General features: G+C 32.3%; 1 protein-coding gene across 2 annotated transcripts in view; it reads left to right on the plus strand.

Moving 5' to 3' along the window:
• EPHA3 (EPH receptor A3) overlaps positions 1 to 19,626 on the plus strand; it is a 229,940-nt gene extending 210,314 nt beyond the window's left edge. For both annotated transcript variants that reach the window (XM_026664009.2, XM_087966571.1), the window contains 6 exons: positions 2,788 to 2,849; positions 4,050 to 4,259; positions 5,351 to 5,500; positions 7,630 to 7,823; positions 17,434 to 17,589; positions 19,092 to 19,626. In XM_026664009.2, the coding sequence (XP_026519794.2) occupies positions 2,788 to 2,849; positions 4,050 to 4,259; positions 5,351 to 5,500; positions 7,630 to 7,823; positions 17,434 to 17,589; positions 19,092 to 19,197 (878 nt within the window). In that variant the 3' untranslated portion in view covers positions 19,198 to 19,626. The remainder of the gene's footprint in view (positions 1 to 2,787; positions 2,850 to 4,049; positions 4,260 to 5,350; positions 5,501 to 7,629; positions 7,824 to 17,433; positions 17,590 to 19,091) is intronic.
• Positions 19,627 to 20,578: the final 952 nt, after the last annotated feature.

Below are 20,578 nucleotides of genomic sequence, written 5' to 3' on the forward strand. Positions count from 1 at the left end.
ATACTCTGTTCAGCAGCTGTGTGGCTTACTGCTCACTAGAGATATGATAAGCTACACAAGCTAAAGAAGAGTTCAGTCTATTTTTCCAATGCTGAATTATTCCCCTGTTTCATATTTGTTTCTGTGCTAGTCTCCAATGTTAGTCTCCAAGGTGCTTTACAGACAGCACTTCTAATAGCCAACACACATGTTCTGCTTAGTTTAGTAATAATTTACAGCAGGTTTTAGCATGGTAGTATAATAAAATTTAGAAACACTGCTGAAACAAGTTGTTATCGTATAAATGGTTACATTTTGATAAATGAACATAACATGTTTCTCTAAAAATAAGTTGGGTTACCTTAGAACATGTGTTTCTGATTGCCTGTTCATTTTCAGCTTAACAATGTGAAAACCTGCTCAGATAGGATAAATATAAAGGAAATGTGCACTTAATATTTTTAAATGCTTTTCATTATTTTATTAATTTATATTTTGGATATTCTTATTGCATTGTGTCCATGTATTTTTACATGATTTTATCAAAAAAGTACTATACTAAAAAAATAAATATCAGTTGTATTTTAATTAGTTGTTTAAATTATTATGGGTATTTTAAAGTTTTTTTAAACATATTAAGACATGTGAGAGTTGTTACATATTCTTTTTTTCTCCAAAAATATTCTTAATTTTATCCAAAGAAAATTGAGATGGAATACAGAAATAGGGGGGTGAAATGATTTTAAAACATGCACTATTTCCCAATTGTGCTAAACTCTTTCCTGGCTGCGGTATAAAGACTGTGTTTCTGTGATAAAATTAAAATTAATTTAATTTAATTAATTAATTAAAAAATAAAAGGAATTAAAATTAAATTAGTGGTTTAACTTTATCAGTCCAGATGTCTAGAGTCATTTAAAAATGTTTCCACTGAAAGAAAATCATACTGCAAAAGCAGTCTATAATTTCAGCAGCTGTTTTCAGATGAAATGTAATTATTAATAAATTAAGTCAATACCTTACTACACTCAGGTGTTTTTATTGACAATGTATTGAAAGTGGTGAATAAGAGAAACCTTATCCCAAATGGGCTAAAGCAGTTGCTAAGTGGATTATGCTGTATGTATATTGGGAGGGAGGAAGTTGGTTCCCAGGCCATAACTTATGTCAGACTTGACTAGAAACGTTTGAGTTATGGGCTGTTGTAAAGATTCATTGGAGCATAATCATGGCAGTGTTTCTTCACAAAAGGCCACATGAAAGAAGTGTGTTCAGTTGTCATTAAGCAGTGAAAAGACTGTTGAATAGAGGATGTGAAATGCTATTCCTAAACTACTTAGTACTTGGGATAATTAAACATAGCACATTTGCCATTGGCTAATTAGCCATAATGGAACACGATGGCACTCTGTTATGGTAATCTTTTGTCCTTACATATCCAGAACCTTAGTTTTCTTTTGCCAACAATAGCAATAATGTCCTATATATTAGAGCCTAAGGCACTAGAATTTATAAAATAGATAGATGCTGATTTTTCTAAATTGAAGATTTGAGAATCAAATAAACAAAAGGAAATTTAAGAAGAAATACTTGATATAAAGGCTTTTAAAAGTTTTGTTGTTTTTAACAATTTGTAAGTTTGTTTATGTCCATTTTGCATCAAATGCAGAACTGATAATCCAAATGTATCTTTGTATGCAATTCCATGGTACATAGTTCTCTTAGTGAATAGTTTAGAGTAGTGGGTGTCAAACTTGTAGCCCACGGGCCAGATGATGGCCCCGCCCCTGCCCAGTTTAGCGAAAGGAGAAAAAGTCACAAGTATGTGACGCTGCCGTGATGCTGTGAGTTTGACAACCATGGTTTGAAGCAAGAATCCCCAATGCCCAGGCCTGTTAGGAACCGGGCCGCACAGCTGGAGGTAGACGGCAGACGAGCGAATGGAAACAAAACCGCAATCCATGGAAAAATTGTCTTCCACAAAATTGGTCCCTGGTGCCAATTTAATAAAGGTTGGAGACTGCTGGTTTAGAGCTAATATTTATATTATTTTCTGCATTCTTTTTATAGAATAAACATACATATAAATATGTGTATAAACATTTTCTTAATATACCTGTTAAATATAGGAATAAAATTTAGAAAAATAGAAGCTTGGGTCCTTAAATAGTGATTAAGTTCATTCTGGATTGCATATAGGTTTAGATGGAAATTTCTACTTAATTACTATACCTAAAAACCTAGAATGTTTATGCTATAATATTATTGTAGATATTACAATATTTCATCCGTTTCAATTTCCTCATTATTAATATTTTAATTATCTATGTATATAATATATATAAATAAATGATTGCTTCCAATAAATCTATTTATAATTATGGTTTTGCTTTACTTATGAACTAAAATTATAATGTAAACTGATTTTTGAATTACCATACTAAATAAAGGTAAAAAAATAAGCAGTAGCTAAATAAATAAATACATATATTTATCTATCTGATAACTAAACATAAATTTACTGTAATAAAATGTGGACTCTTTGTGTAGAGACCATGTTAATATCATTTCTATTACTGTAAATGTGACATAATAATAAAAGTAGAGAAAATATATGCAATTTATCAAGATATACAGAAATGGAATGTTGAACATGCATACACATGCCTACTATATCCAACTCTTGCAGTTTTGGAATACTATGGAATATTTTAGTATGTTTCCTATATTTTGCAGAATTTTTCAATTTTGACTTTTTTTTATAGCCATTGTTATACAATTAATTGCTTTGTTTAATACATTTTTCAGGTAAACCAGTCATGATTGTTACTGAATATATGGAAAATGGTTCTTTAGATAGTTTTCTCAGGGTAAGTGACTTGTTGATATCACCCTATAATTATCTTAATTTATTATCTTAAAAATTATCTTCCACAATATTAAAGAGATAAATATCTAGATGAATGGAACCTCAATTATTTTGAAATGTTATTACTTTTTATGAAAAGAATGATAAAAATCCAATATCATTGTCTACAAAGCAATAGAGCAAGTCAAGTAAGATCTAAGTCTACTCTTTTCTAAGCATTATTCAAGTGTCTGCATATATCAGAATGTACACATAGTTGCAGTATCAATAGCAAGAGGACACTTTTAGGCATCCATCTATCCATCCATCCATTTCTGTGAACTATCCCAACATGAAGGTCGATTTACAACTACAGCTTTTAGAAGAACGGCAATTTACATCATAATTTTGTATAAGACCATTATATTTATTTCATGCAGTGTTTGGTCTAATATCAGAATCACTAAGACTTAAACTAAGATTTCATTTTAGATCAAATTCATATTGCTTGACATAAAATATATATAGTTTGGGTCATAATTTCCATTTTAATTCTAGAATAAATTCCGCAGGCAAATATCTGGAAAGAATGGATGCTCTGTATAATGGTTACATTCATAGAACACTCTTAATCTAGTTACTTGAGAGCATTTACCTTATAGATTTACACAATATATTTTATCCAGATGACTATGGTTTACCTAGCAGGTAAACTACAAAAACAAATGAAAAGTTATCAATATTAACATGTTCTGCCACTTCAACTGCTATATCGATAACGGAACTGCCTAAGTTTGCTAACAGCTATTGTGTTTTGCCAGAAAAAAAAATGAAGCTGTATTATAGAAAAATAATACTGTGTCAAAGGTCATGTTTAGATAGAATGCTTTATTTTGAATCCATAGCATACATAATCTTAGTTTATCAAAGCTCCCATGTATTATTTTAATGTAGTAAATTAAAATGAAAAGTTTTCATCAACCAGAGACATTTGGTTTGAGTTAGTAAACATTATGTTTCGACTCTGTGTGTGTCAGAGAGAGAGTACAAGTGAGTGAGAGAGAGAGATGTCTTATTTGGCAACACATATTAAATTTATCTTTGCTTTAACTGGTGCATTTCGGCATGCTATTTTCAAAACCAAGCTATACTGAGTAGATTATTTCTGAATAGAAGCCTTATGTAAACTGAAGGGCTAAAAGGTTGTTTAAATTGTTTGCAGAAACACGATGCTCAATTCACAGTCATTCAGCTGGTAGGAATGCTTCGAGGAATTGCATCTGGCATGAAGTATCTGTCAGATATGGGTTACGTCCATCGTGACCTTGCTGCCCGCAACATACTCATCAACAGTAACTTAGTATGCAAAGTCTCTGATTTTGGCCTCTCTCGCATTTTGGAAGATGATCCAGAAGCTGCCTATACAACAAGGGTGAGTTCTGTGATCTAGGACAAAGCAGTGTTATGTGAGTCACAAATAATATGGAGAAACTGCAGATAAATCTTACTATGTACAGATATTTTATGCATATGCAACCATTTTATTCGGACTAAAATTGTTCAGTATAGTGATAGCAAGTACATTGCCCTTTAATTGCTCTGTTGTGTTCAATCACAATGGTAAATATTACATAAATCCTGAACTTACTCTAAGGCCTTTATTCCTTTTTTTTTTTCAAGTTGCATTCTTTGAAGATCCTTAAAGTAGAATGCACAATTCTTCCCACGCCTTCTGCTCTTATGTTTGTAATCCATGTAGCATCAAATAGCTTTTATATTCTAGAGGGGATAAAGCCAACAGTCAGATCAACCGATCCGCAAGTGGTAATATGCATGTTTCGTACATTAGGTCTTATTAAGTGTGTGTGTGTGTGTGTGTGTGTGTGTGTGTGTGTGTGTGTGTGTGTGTGTACACACACACACACACACACACTTAACTACATGCTTATAGGATTCCATTTTATGTTTTATTATTGCTTATTAATTCTGTATTATTTGTTTCTATTCTCTATAGTTCTACAGAAGGCAGTTTCTAGCCAAACATATAGTATATATATGTTTGTATCTGTCCTATATAATTATAACTGCATATTCTAAATATACAGACCCTTTAGTCATGTAGGAATATTGTACTCTTCTAAGTAACATTAGTTTTCAATTGTTCATACATACATGGACTAATCCTGATAAACTAAACAAGATGGGAAAATGGGATTTAAGAGAATATTTTGTCTGGCAGAGTAAGGTTTAAATTACGTTCTATGGATTATTAGCTTGTTCCATGTCTAGATCAAACTTTAAACTGCCACAATGAAGCCAGCTTCTTGGCTTTATCATTGGTAAAGATTGTTACATGGATTGTTATATGAGCTCTCTAGAGTCATTTTATGAGATCGGTGGCCATATAAGTCCTGTAAGTAAGTAACAAGTAAATAATCAACAATATTTTTATTGTGTTTATATTTCTATTCAAAAGATAGAGTGCACAGATATATAAGTGTATATGATGGTTTTGCCTTATAGGGAGGCAAGATTCCAATTCGTTGGACATCTCCAGAAGCTATTGCTTATCGTAAATTTACATCAGCCAGTGATGCATGGAGCTATGGTATTGTTCTTTGGGAAGTAATGTCCTATGGAGAGAGGCCCTATTGGGAGATGTCTAATCAAGATGTGAGTACATTGAATTGTATAGACAATTATTATACCAAAAAATTATCAAAGTTTAAAAACCCTTTTGATGGAAAAGACTTATTTCGTTAGGAAGCTTTTTGCTTCTTCTTTTTTTAAAATGCTTTTTAAACAATTACTATTTTTACAAAATAGAAGAAGAAAAGGGATTCAAGTAAGTCATAAAATGGCAAACTGTTTTAAATTAAAATTTCAGTGATTAGAGTTCCTCATTAAATGTCTCCTGATTTCTTTTAATAGAATTATTCCATGAGTGCTATAGATTAGATTAAAGTGAACTTTATAAAGGGAAAGTAAATATTTGTGTATAAGTTTTTAACAATTAGAACATGTTTTGAGGCACTACATATGAAGTGACTATTTGATTTTCTTAGACCTCTTTCCTGTAAACAGTTTAAATAATTATATTTTGCTTTGCACTTATGCTTCTTTGGAATATAGTATTTCTCAATAAATAAAAATGTTATTTTGTGCACTTGATTTACTTTGGTTTATTGACAGTACATAAATTCTGTCATAATTTTATTTTTTAAAATCTCATGTACCAAATACATTTACTATTTTATGAATTGGCTTTATATTGTGTTCATCCACTAAGCTGTACAATATTTCCCAACATAGCCAATATTCCGAGAGATGAATGTTCTAATGTTTGCTCATATCAATAGCATCTTACAATTGTTCGGTATTAGCCATCATATAACTGTATGAGTGTTAACACCAGAAATAACTAACTTTAAAATAAAGTTTGAATACACATATGAAAACTAATTAAATTAGTTTCTAATTACAACTGTGTTTGGCTCTGAAAACCTTTTAGCAGATGCTGATATTTTTAATATTGTCATAAATGTATGTGTAACCTTATGTGTATATAGCTTAATGTCAACATATTTTGTTGCATAATTGAATATGAAGTACAATAATTAAATTATAGATATGAGCTGTTTGATTTAGAAATAATTAATTTAATAATTGATCCAATTAAATAAAAAAGGTTAAGAAATAAATGCTTTAAATACATGATGTATTTAAAGCTTTCTGCTGATTTTGGGTTATTTTCTGAATAAGTTTGATTGATTTGAAGCAAATATACCAAAGCACTGCAATTCTCAAATCAAAGCATCATAGAAATGGTAATAGTGAAAATTATAACAATTTTATAACCATGTGGTTCACAATATTTCAAGACTTAATAATATTTATGAACTTTCACAAATATTATATCTTCTCCATTTGAAATTCTGAAATATCAAGAGGCAACATACCCACATACATGCATACATGCATACATATACACTATATATATGTAATGTTAAGATATTAGCCAATAATGGATATTTAATGACTCAAGACTTATCTTTTTGTCTGAACCAGAAATATAAATTACATTAATGGTTTACATTTCCATATGTCTATATTAATAAAAGTAGTTTACATAGGATTCTTCCTGCATATGGAGCTTCTATGTAAATATTATTGGATCTTTTCCAAAGCAGGATTTTTAGATTCTGAAATATTTAAAAACTGGAAGCAGGATTATTGTGTTTTTGGCTATGTACTATTTCAGTCATTGGCTAATCCAGTTAAAGAAAGAAAACTGTCCTCTATTTGAAGCCCAAGAGATTTGTTGCTAGTCATTGTAAATAATGCTAAACTATGGACTGGTATCAAGCAATTTTCTAAGTTCATATGATCTCAAATAACAATTCCTATAAGACCATTGAAGGAGGTGGGAATGAATGTACAGCAGTGATCCAGATGTTTTCTCTTTGGAGTAATTAAGCTAGTATTGTAGGAAATGTATTAAATTGAGTCGTATTTGGTCTAATCAAATTTAAACATTGGATAAGATTGAGTGTCACTTTCTTCAAAGATATGTAATTATCCTCTGCTTTTTCCGTCATGTTTTGTATCTCTTATTGTCAAGTGGCTTATTTTGGAGATGAAAAAAGGATAGGCATGATTCACAATAGTTAGGAATAAAATACATCTGTTTAATTACTAAGCCTCCACATTGGATTATGTAATGCATATCATTTTCAGAACCAAGGAAGGAGAAGTGAACTGAATGTCCTTCAGGTTCTACAAACTGTCTTCCTTGTGCACAGGTAATTAAAGCAGTGGAGGAAGGATACCGTTTGCCACCACCCATGGACTGCCCAGCTGCCTTGTATCAGATGATGCTGGACTGTTGGCAAAAAGACAGAAACAACAGACCAAAGTTTGAACAGATTGTCAGCGTCTTGGACAAGCTGATCCGTAATCCCAGCAGTTTAAAAATTATCACCAATGCAGCTGCAAGGTGACAAAATCTATACATTTATAATTTGCTATAACTTGAATATGTAGCAAAAGATATGTTTGCTGTGAGACATTAGTTAGGGAGATAGAATACAGTAGGGAGATAGTTCAGTAGTGCATTCCAGGGCATTCTTTAGGCTTGATTTAAAAATATAAGTAATATCAAAACAAGATTTTGTAACTGAGTGGTCATGTTGAATTAGTATTGACTTGACATCAGAAGAATTGATCCTGATTATCTCTTAATTCAAGACTCTTGTGTGTGTCTGGATCAGTGGTGAGATTCAAATATTTTTACTACCAGTTCTGTGGGATTGGCTTGGTGGGCATGGCAGGGGAAGGATACTGTAAAATCTCCAGTCAGAGGTAGTATTTGCCAGTTCTCCGAACTACTCAAAATTTCCACTACCGGTTCTCCAGAACTGGTCAGAACCTGCTGAATACCACCTCTGGTCTGGGTGCACATTTGTCTATTTCTCCGCATATAACTTGAAAGTATATCATAAATGCTAGTTAAATTTCAGGACCTAAATAGCCTAGATATGTTGAGAATTTAAGCAGCATGTGTATTCTTGTTGATATCTAAAATAAAACACAATTCACAATTCACTACTGAGGATAAATCCTTCTTAAAAATTAAAATGTATTTATGTATTTGAAGTACAGTAATCAGCAATCATACAATGCAGAGAATTTCCCATCAATTGTGTGCATATCAGAATATTTTTGCACAATTCATTTGCTACTTTGAAAATACTTTTGAACTACTTTTTCCCAATAGTTCCATATGCAGCATTAAATAATTTTAAGAGTCTTTCTCACTGTACCAATTGGTTTGATTTTCAGTATCAATTTTGGAATTTTTCCTCTCAATATACCTAGCTTTTTTAGTTTTGAGTGCAGTAAAAAACCACAGAACAATATTTCAAGTTTTGTTAGTTTTTTTAAGTTATTGTTCTATTAGAATAGAGTAATAACCATAATTTATTTGATTTTTAATAATTCTAAATATATGCAATTCTACATATAAAATTTTGGGATTTTATTCAGAGCAAGTTCATTTTGAACACTTCTGTTATTGCTTTCTTTTTAAAACTTAATATTTATTAAGATCCTGATCATTGCTTTTTAATTATAAATATTAAGCCTGATTATAGAACACCAATAAAAGAAATAAAAAGCCAATATATTTAACAACTTGTATTTTTTGAGGTTGGTATACAACCTGTACATTAGATATCCTTATCCATTCCCAATCCTAAACCCCACAAGTATTTTTGACAGCAAACTTATCAATAACTAATTGAAATGAGCAAGTAAAAAGGGGAGTTGTTTATTTGTTTATATACTTTCATTATCCATTGCAAAAAAGGAAAAAGTACAATTATACTGATCACTAAAGTTCAAGGGGAAAAAACAGAATAGAATTCCAGACAGGTCTGAAAGCATCTCTCAGAAATAAGCTCCATATATTAAGGGACTACAGCAGTCCCTGGATGGGGGCAGGAGGGGGCTGGCATACTATGGTCCACAAAGAGTCAGACATGTCTTCTGATTGAACAATAACCATTATTAAATTATCAAATACCAAAGTATCATTGCAATTTACAATAAAAATTATAAAACTAAAAATATTTTAACTGAACATTGAACTTCTCAAGTTTTAAAAATTGTGCAAAGGTGTTCTTTCAAGAACCTTTTAATACAGAATTTCTGCTTCTCAACCCTATACATAATGCATTTGCAAGAACAGCTCAATTTGATAGAATCATAAATATAAATGAACCTTTTCAAATTGTGATAGTTTGCTGTATGTTCTGCTGGTCAAACCTGGGTAACTGGTTCCCACAGTACAGGAAAGATGCTGATTAATTGGAAAAAGTACAAAGATAGTGAGAATCCTAGATCCTACATCCTCTGAAAAATGTTGAAACAAATTCAGTAAAGTAGATAAGACTAAGACTAGACATGATAAAAATCTTCCAATATTTAAGAGCTATCATAAGAAAGAGAATGTAGATTTATTTTCTAGATCATTTACAGTCGAAGAAGAATCAGTTGGTGGAAACTTTACAGTGGGAAGTCCAAATGTGATATCAGGAGAAAATTTCTGATTATGAGAATTATTAAGCAATAGAACAGCATCCTAGAGCCCCAAGGGTTCCATTACTGGTGGCCATTAAGGAAAGGTTGTATAGTTAAGTAACCATATTTCAAGAATGGTATGAGATTTCTGTTGTGGGATAAGCACTGGTTTGAAAACTTAAAAGATCTCTTCTAACCTATGATTACCACAGTGAGCAAGGAAATTAATGTTATATAAGATATTCTCTGAGGTAATGATAAGTCCAAGATAAACAGGGCTTTAGACAGGATCTAATGTGATATAGTTAGTAAGCTGCCGTGTTCAGTAGCTGCAGCAAGATGCAGCTTATGAAACATTTCTGACAGGTGATCCAGTGTCCTTTTTATGAGAAAGAGGTGGAAATGTCTCTGCAGTGTTCTCTTTCAGCAAATACCTATGGAGTGAATGTGAGGATTAGCGTGATGAAAGAACACTTTACTGCTGATTAACAATGCAGACCACAAACATTCAAACCACAAGACATGACTCCTCTGTATATACGACACAAAGTTGCAGTTATATTTTAAGCCAAAAACAAAAAAACAAAAAATAGGGACAAGAATAGCTGCATAAAATTAGTGGGGGAAGCATAAGTCGTAAGTTCTAAAAAGAAAGATACAACACTGAAAATTAATTGCAAGATTACTCCAGATGATTAACATTTCACAGCTCAAAATTAGCAATATTAGTAATAGCCCAAGGCATTTGGAGCTACATGGTTTGCCTAGTATGATGTGTGAATTGTCATTAACCTAGATTCACCCTTTCATTTTTCATCCAAGAATGCAATATTGAATGAGATCATAAAATCCATCCATAGAAAAATATTTTTATGCACAATTTCTTTTATTATTTTATCTTCCAGCACTGAAAGTTATTGTTAAGTATTTCAGTTAAAAGCATAGCTTCCTTACCTCCTCCCCTTTTCTTAAAAAGTTAAAATTATAACAAAAATTAAAAACAAGAATAATGTGGAAAACCTAAAGAGCAATTAGTTATTCTATGGATTTAAATAGATAAATCAAATTTGCTTATAAAACAAACAAAAACCAGAGAAAATAAATCCTGAAGCATTTTTCTCTATAAGGGGAAGAGAAATTTACCCGAAGTTAATGGCTGCCTAAAAGGAACTCAAAGCTGGCTAGAGTAAGCTGCAGGTTGTTAAAAGGCAACAAAGTATGGTTAACCTTAATTGTATTTAACAAGCCAATTCACAGCATGGTTTCTAAAGGAAGTTTGTATCAACAAAAGCGTCCAGTTTTGTCAAAGTTGTGTGGTGTGCCTTTAAAAGGGGATTAAATTAAATAATGGAAGATAGGGCTATCTGTTATATCCTGTCTCAGCATGGCAGGGTTGATTAAGTGTTAAAGCACCTAATAATGTCATAAACACAGGTCACAATATATTGAAGACAACATAAAGCAGATTCTCAAGCTAGGCCAATATTTACACACAGAGTTCACTTGAAGGTTGAAATATCTAATAGTGTCCATTATCCAAAGTTGAGGTCTAGGGTTAAGAGTCAGAACCACAACAGAGTCAGTAGAAATGACAAGAAGGTTAAACTCTGATGTATAAATATGTCATTTTCAGTGATAGCTATTTCAAACTATGTATTTATAAAGCCAACCATTAAGTGATTCACAAAAGTCACATTCTCATTACAAGGTCATTACATTTCACTAAATGTTTTCTCATGAGGAGACCTATGCTGTAATCATTATTGGGCTTAAATCTGCATTTTCTTGTGTTCACTAGGATTTATATTTATGGATGGATGGATGGATGGATAGATGATAGATAGATAGATAGATAGATAGATAGATAGATAGATAGATAGATAGATAGATAGATCCAATCCCAAAATAATATTTCAAAAAAATGTAATAATTAACAACATTTTTGTATGCACATCTACCATCTGTTAATTAGAAGAATCTGTCTCCAAAAACTAAACAGAATTATAATGGGCTCTAAGTGTAGCCTTGAAGAAAATGAGGAAGACACAATGAGGAAGACACAAATCAGATAAAACATCTGGATCCAAAGCAAGAGTGGAACTTTAGAAAATATCTCAGATTTTACTATCTTTAATTGTCTTTAGAATAAAGGCAGGGAATGGGGAGGATATTCAGAGTTGCAAGATTCTGTTAACTGTGATGCTATAAAGGAAATAATTTTAGTATTCATAGTTTTAGTGTTCAAATCTGCTCTACTTTAAGGACTTACAAGAACAGCATCAAAGATAATGTAGTGGCAAAATAATGATCAGGTTTTAAAGTGGATATAATTGAGTTGGAATTTCATGGATTTTAAAAAAAAATAATCTCATGTTGTAATAGAATGAGATCATTTGAACTCCACTCTGAAAATCAATTTATGGAAAAGAGGTAAGAATTTGTAGGGATCCCAAATTAGGACTAGGGTTAGAAATTAGAAACCAGGAGATGGTCTAGTCCTCCTTAGGCATGAAGATTTCTAGTCCTCCTTAGGCATGAAGGTCAGCTGGGTGATTTTGGGTCAGTCACTCTCTCTCAGCTCATATCAGATTTGGGTAATGAACTGGTTGGTCAGTTCTGTTGCAATTAATGGATCAACACTTGGTCATCTGGAAAAAAAAAAGGACTCTTCATTTAGTTGTGGAAAAAATGCTAGGAAGGGAGAAAAGCTTTTTTCTTGTGATCCAATAATTTGGACTAAGATGTTATGGGAGACAAATATTTGATCTAGGTCTTTCTCTGTCGATACTAAAATGACCTGATTCTACAATTCTTGAATAACTACTCAATATTGTATAAAGGGCTTATTCATCTTCCAACTGTCTAAATTTGTTTGTTTGTTTGTTCATTTATTCATTCAACTTTTATGGCCAGCCATTTGTTAAATAGTAGTTAGAATTTTACAATTTCTGACCATAGGCTTTCAGTTCAGTGATCATAATGTAACCAAAGTGCAAATAAAAGTATCTGCCAGCAATGGTAGACAATTACAGATTTGAGGATGTTCCGTATTTGCAATAGAATTTGAGAAGTCAAATATGACAAGTTCTTTAACTAAAAGACTTTGCTATTTGATTTGCAAGTTAACACAGAAGCTTAGCTCAAAAATGTTTCTATATAACTATCATTGAGAATACAAGATAGCAGTAACAGAAGAAACTAGGTTACTAGGGTATCCACAGGAGTAAAAAAGCCAATCACAACACAATGGAAATCTTGTCTTTTTTTATATTAATTGCATACTCTTTGATCACAAGGTCATAGCTGCCATGTTTTTTGAACCCTGCCACATTCCTGGTACACCAATCATATTTAATAACTAAGATCACATTGTTTATTCAATGACAATCTGAAAGCAAGTATAAATAGCTGTAAATAGTACTTCTTATACAATTTTGCAATGCTCCTTAGTGTATCTTTAATTTTCATGACTCCTGATAATATATGACACGTCAGTAAGTGCATTTGGCAACAAAATTAGAATTAGAAGAAAAAACTGTTTCCTTAAGCCTACAGACAATAAAGTAATCTTGTACTTTTTTTTAGAATTCTAGTCCTGGAGTTTATTTTAATACCAGCCTGGTGCAGGAAATATCCAGCCTGAGCCTGAGGGCAGATCAACTGCATCATCAATTTGGAGTCTTTTGCTTCCAGAAGAGACCTAAATCCAGACCTTAGTGAATTCAATTTACTCTTATATAATGCCAACTTCCCTTAACTATTAGTAGATCTGATTCTTGGGTATAGGTAGCATGAAATAAATTCATAGTACTTTTGAACTCTATCTCAGCTTTTGGTTTCATGTGCCTGGCACATGGTTTGAGTATAGTTAAAGTATAGGTATAACAGAATAGTAGCAGAGTAACAGAAAAGATGGCTTCTTAACTTTTCCTATTTTGGATGATTCCTGCTTGGTTTTGAATAGAGGTCTACGCTATTCAAAAATGTGCACACTTTTTTTGTTCTGTTGTTTAAACCCAATGAAAAGTATAATGAGATAATACCATTTTGGATTATTTTCATGGACCGCCATGACTGTAATGCTTTCTAGAATGAGATTGTAGTAAATTGTCAATAAGATAATAAAAATAAATCCAGGAGCTCCTCTAATACCTTATCTAGCCTCTGTCATGGAGCCTGCCTTCTGAAATAGCATCCATCTAGAGATATGAGGGGCAGCCACACTCCTAGAGTTCTGAAAAAACCTTAAGATTTGACTTTGTTCACAGACTTTGACCTGTGATTTGTGAAATTCTTAGGCTGGATTGGGCCCCTATTTTATTTTTATAGGCTTTATTGCTCTAGCTGAGCTGACTGCTTATGTGGATTTCAACCTTTTCAAATTGTTTTTATTGTTTTTCTAGATTTGGTAAGCTGCCAAAAATCTTCTGGAATAGGCAGCCATAACAAATCAAATAAATCAAATCAAATCAAGTTTTGTTAGTAGCATAATACAAGCCAGATTTGATGGTAGCAGTTATAAATAGAGATATCTTTTTCTCACTGAGCAGCTGATGCTCTCAGAACAGTGATTTATATCAATGGGAGGCAAAGCATTACTATGTATATGTTTATTTCGAGACATGATATTGTAAGATAGAAAATTCTTTGCAATGTGGCAACATCAATCTTAATGAGAGCAAACCAGGGCTCTTCTACAGAACAAGGTTAATTCCAGCTGTTAACATAACAGGTTGGTGCATAAGAGACAATTGCAAGAGACTGTTGGTTGAACATATACCCCGGAATGTCAGTGTTGAGTAGACTGCTGTCCTTTTATTTATGGACACCATATGCAGCCTGCTATGCTAATATTCTGTTCAATAGCAATTATATAAAAATATCTTAATAGGTGTACACCACCCTAAGGAGTACAATTTAACAATCTAGTAAGTGAGAGAGGGGAAAGGCAAAACCAGAGCTGGAGAAATGTGTTGGGTAAAATTCATGCACTTCTAGTAAGCAAACATGTAATTTCCATGATTTCTTTTTAATGGCTGCAGTCTGACACTAGTAGGACCTGATTTATGAAAAGCTGTGAAAGATCAGGTGGAACTCTGCAGGACATCATTTACAGCTGTATGCATTGCAGTCTATCTAATTTGTCTAGTAAAAGTGTGAGCTTATGGTGCATATAACCCAGCTCATAAATTTCATGTTTAGACCTGATGTCTGGGGGATGGGTCAAAGGGAGGCGGGGGCTAGAAACTAGTAAATGCAGATGCTCTGAAAGCTTTGCATTCCCTTGGTGCTCATGAGGAGACATCACAGACTGTTCACAGCAAGAAACAAATTCCTGTTCATTGATAAACTGTCCAGATGTCCTCTCCAAGGAAGAGAGTAGCCTTTTGGCTTTGTTGAGACATCCTACACAAAATTGTGATTACTTTAATTAAAATTAGTTAATATTTTAGTTCATTATATCAGTAAACGTAAACAAAATATCTAGTTTTTGCACATTATTATCCTGCTTATTTTTTGTTCTTTGTTCTTGTTTTGTTCTTTTGTTCTTTTTTAGCTGCTTAAATTAATGCATTTTTAAAATAAAAATAAAAAAGGAAGCAGGATAGGTTAGCTACAACTTCTCACACTTTATATATATCTTGGAGTTCTGCACGTTTCTCAGTTAAACTGGAAATTAAAAGTGTCATTTTCATGAGACAAACAGGAGCCAGCTAGTCACTTTTGATATGACTGATATGAAACTTCTTTGTTATTTATTTTTGAATGAAAAATTAGAAAAACTGGCAGAAATCCAGAGACATATGTGAATATGTGGTCTTGAAAAATTGCACATCTACTCAAAGCTTTCTTTAGCCTCAGCTATTTAATAGTCACAAGCCATTCAAAAGAAAACTCTAAACATCAGCTCATATTTAAAGAAGGTGACTAATTAGGTGCTTACATAAATGGGCAAATTCTAGTTTTTACCACAGTGGTTGAAAAATATAATTCACATATTATGCTATTAATAGTATTCCTGAAACAGTATTTTCCATATTCATCTAATAATAATAATAAGCAAAATTAAAATATTTAGAATAATCTGCAAATTCCCCAGTGGGTTTCCACCTCTTAAAAGAGAGAAAAGGAAACATGAAATATGCTGATTATTGGGTAAAACATGCAATCTTTCCTGTGCCATCCAATACTTTTTAATAGCTGTTTAACTGTGTGAAGAGACAAGGGCCATTCAGTGGGAATTTGGGATAAGGTCAGCCCTATTATTTGGTGAAATGAGGCAGGTAGTCTGAAGTTTGAGACATGTCATAATATATTTTGAATAAAGAGCTATAAGATTCACTTTACGAATGTTGCATGTGGGATGTAGAAAGCATAATCTTGCCTTTACCTCCACTATAACATGCTGTTAGTGGTCATGTTCACGGACCATTTCTCCCAGTAGTGTCAGCGCTACGTATGTTGGCTGGAATGGCAAAAATTCATATTAGACTCAACAATTTTGACACAAGATTGTTTAATGCGTCATATAAGGAAAAGAGAATAAAAATAAAAAGAGAGTCTGATCTTTGTCTTCCTTCAGCAACATCATTACTGAAAATTCATTCATGTTGAGTTTCTTTCACTAGTTTGCTATTGTTATTTAAGAAATCTTATAGTGTTGAGGACAATTTTTAGCAAAATCAACTAGAAATATTTGTCATATGTGATAATTGGAAAAAAGTCTGACACAGGAGGCAATATGAAAAAGAAAATTATGTGTCATCCATAAAAAGCAAATATTATGAAATATGTTTAAGGAATAACATTAAAGTACAGATCTTTAGAAATGCACAAATATAATCACAGATCTGTTCATAACCTACAAAAGTTTTAGATGAAGGCTTCAGAGATCTCCCTCAAATTGTAAATTTGATAAAGTTTAAGGAACAAAGAAGGTATTAAATATGCAAATTACAATTAGAGTTACATAAAATAATTTAATAAAAGTAAACATAATGAAATCATTTCTGAATAGGAAATAGAATAGGAAAGCCAAGTATAGGCCTGAAGAACAATTATTCATTCTTTCCTTTCAGAGAATATCTTTGCAGGTTGTCTCCTAATAAGAAACAACATTCAACAGGTGCTTTCTATATATTTGGCTTATATGATTATTAGAACAGGCCATTTTTAAGATACCAGGCCCTAAGTTTTACAAGACTTTATGGAAGATAAACAATACCTTGAATTGCATATAGCAACAAATTGATAATAAGCATAGAGTCTATAACAACGGTGTAATTTGGTATAATGTGACAAAACTATTATTGCAATATTTTGACCAGTTGAAATTTGTATGTTCAAAAGAATCTGAAACTCCTGATTTTTTTGCATTAAATCAATAAGAAACAAAATGTTTTCTGCCTTGACAGCTGTGTACATGTGTACAGATATGTCACCTGTGGGGACTAACAATAAATTTAGCTTGAAGATAAATCTTGGATAATTTCTGTTGTCTTACTATTACTATCATTTTATTCCAGGCCATCAAACCTCCTACTGGACCAAAGTAGCATTGAAATCTCACCCTTCCGCTTAACAAGTGACTGGCTCAATGGTATTCGAATAGGGCAATGCAAAGACATATTCACAGGAGTGGAATACAGTTCATGTGATACAATAGCCAATATTTCCTCAGAGTAAGAGTTTTATTAAAGATATATTACATATTTTTTCAATTCTCTTGCAGTTTCTCAGTTTAAGACTGTAATCTCATGGTCATTAGAAAGGTATCTGAGAAGTTCACATTTTATAGATGTTCAATGCTGAAGTCTAATTTTGGAGTGAAAAGGGATCTCAGTGAAAAATAATCTCTAAAATCCAGGTCATCCTTAAATCCCAAAATAAAGGGAAACACTGTGTGAGGACCTGAAAGATATTCTCTCTGTAGTTATACATTTTCATCAAGGACTTCAGTAAAATCTACATTGGTTCTCCACTTATTCTTCCCAAAGCCCTTGGTTCTCCACTTATTCTTCCCAAGTGGGGCTCCTGGTTAATTGGAGATTTAAACAAAAATGTCCCAAGTTGTAGTGTCTACAACCTGCTTATAACGATTGGGCTTGCATATCTGTGGTGCCAGATGTGTTTGTGAATACCATACCATTAAACTCTGATATGAAACTTTCAATTTATTTAAGTTGTGAATTTGATGTGTTGGGATTCTAAATGTATTTTAAATATGACACTTTTTATATTTTCAACATATATTTTCAATATTGTTCTGTTCACTTTGACATCTTGCAAATATGTATTTTATTACAGCACTAGTATTTCTAACTTAGGGTACATAGATATACAGATTAAATAATTTCATACTAGAAACCTGGTATCAGTTGAGTAATTCATTCACTTCAATCAAATACCTACATGCTAATAGTTATTGTAAGCAGACCTTGTGCTATAAAATCCACATAATAACAGAACACAGAGTAGCTATTGATATCCAGGGCAGCTTCCATTCCTGTCTAACTCATACTCTTTTACCATAACAGTCAAGTCGTGCACGATCTGAAGTTTATATACAGATATTACATTTACTACAGCTTTTAAAGTATTTATGATATTTAGACTGGAGAGGTTTTTTTGCCTACCAAGTCCAACCTCATGATTAGTTTAGGAAGCCAACATATCACTCATAGTTAGCTGTCCAACCTCTCTTTTAATCTTTCTATTGCAGAAGAGCTCATCACCTTCCTAGATAATTGATTTCACTGCTGAATTATGTTTTTATAACCTAGATCCATTGTCCCATATCCTGCACTTTGAAACAGTAGAAGTGTGCCTCGATCTTTTTCTAGATGACATCTATTTAAATATTTCAAAAGTCCAGTCTTCTATTAAATATGCCTAATTTACATTTATACCAACAAAGAAGAAGTACTATTTTCTTTGAACTTAGAAATGCCCATAATGCCTTTCTAAGTTCTAGAAAAACAGTGCTTCTTTGTTGGTACAAATGAAATTGGGCATGTTTAATCTTTAGAAGATTGGATGGGTTTCTTTCCATCTTCCATTCTAAATTTTAGCTCAACATTTAGCAGAATCAGAGAAAATTATGTTAAAGTGAGTCACTTGCTGCCTATTTAAAAATAAAACAAACATAACACCTTAGATAACTTTTTTTGCTATTATTTTTCAGTGACATGAAGAAAGTTGGGGTGACGATTGTCGGACCACAGAAAAAACTTATTAGCAGTATTAAATCTCTGGAAATGCATACAAAGAATGGTCCTGTTCCTGTGTAAATTACCAAATGCTGGCATCCAGGACTCAGCTGGAGAAAGTGAGAAAAAATATTGAAAAGGTCCTGGTAATGTGTGGAAAATTGTGAGACTTAAAATGTATTGTTGCAACAAAATGGGGCAATTTGCAACAAATGTGAAATTTCAAGCCCATTAAAAGACTCATAAAGTTGAGTTCAATTGCCTTAAATTAGGAGTGAAAAACTTATTTTATATCTCTTATTCTTGAAGGAGGGGTTGTTCCCTACAGTAATAATGGACTGCTCAAACATAAAATGCATTTGGAAGAAAAAAAAGTGTTTAAAAAAATCCATGTAACCTTAAGCCATTCAAATGTTAATAGACTGAATATCATAAAAGGCAAAACAAACAGTGGATGTGATTGGAATGACTGTCAACAGCATTAAACATTATTTTTTTAATATGAGGAAAGAATAGGCACGTAGCATTTTATTTCTTTAATTCTTGTAAGTATATTTGAGGATAATACTCAGACTTGTCTAGCCATATCTGCAATGATATCCTTGCAATATTCTGTTTTTGACTGTGGATGGAAAATCTGAATGACAATTGGGTGAAAATGAAGGCAATACTTCACAGATTCTTGTCCTGGATGTGTTCTTTAAAAACAAAACTTTATATATATATAAAATGCATATTTATTTCCTTTAAAAATGTTCCTCTTCTTTATATTTATATAGGTTATGACTGGGATTAATGACTGCCAAATGCCAAATTTCTTTAAACTTTGGCTGTCAACAATATTTAAGGGGGGGGTGGTGGTGTCAATAAAACTCATGTGATTTTATTCCTAATAAAAATATCACTGCAAAGGAATTGATGTGCATACAAGAATGCTCTTAAACATACAATACATTCTATACAAATATGGATAATTTCATGCACATTTTTAACACGGAACAATCCATATAACCATCTTATTTCACATGGGGAATATTCTTGGGGAACTATTTAATTGCATGTACTTAAACGTTGCAGTATTCAGATAGTTTTGGAGTGTATCAGATGTTTAACTGTTTAATGGATTACTTGATAGTAGAATTCTTTGCTTATTTTGCCCTAGGATTTAAAAAAAATGCTCTTAGGTGCTTCCAGACAAGGATGTTCTTGTGTCGAAAGGGTCCAAACAACATTGTCTTCCATTTGTTAATTTCTTGTGTTAATCAAATTTCTTCCATCTTCTTTCTCAATGGAACACACAAACACACATACACAAACACAACAAACACAATTACCTACCATGTATTTTGATCAGTAACACTAGAATCTATCTCTTGGAAAATATTATTTTCTCACTTTGAATTACTGGTCACAATATATGTCAAATAATGATGTTATTACAAGGCAGTATGTGGATATGGAT

This window comes from Notechis scutatus, chromosome 5, assembly GCF_049901735.1.
Source record: "Notechis scutatus isolate UNSWTSFEM ecotype Mainland chromosome 5, rNotScu1.2, whole genome shotgun sequence".
NCBI lineage: Eukaryota > Metazoa > Chordata > Lepidosauria > Squamata > Elapidae > Notechis > Notechis scutatus.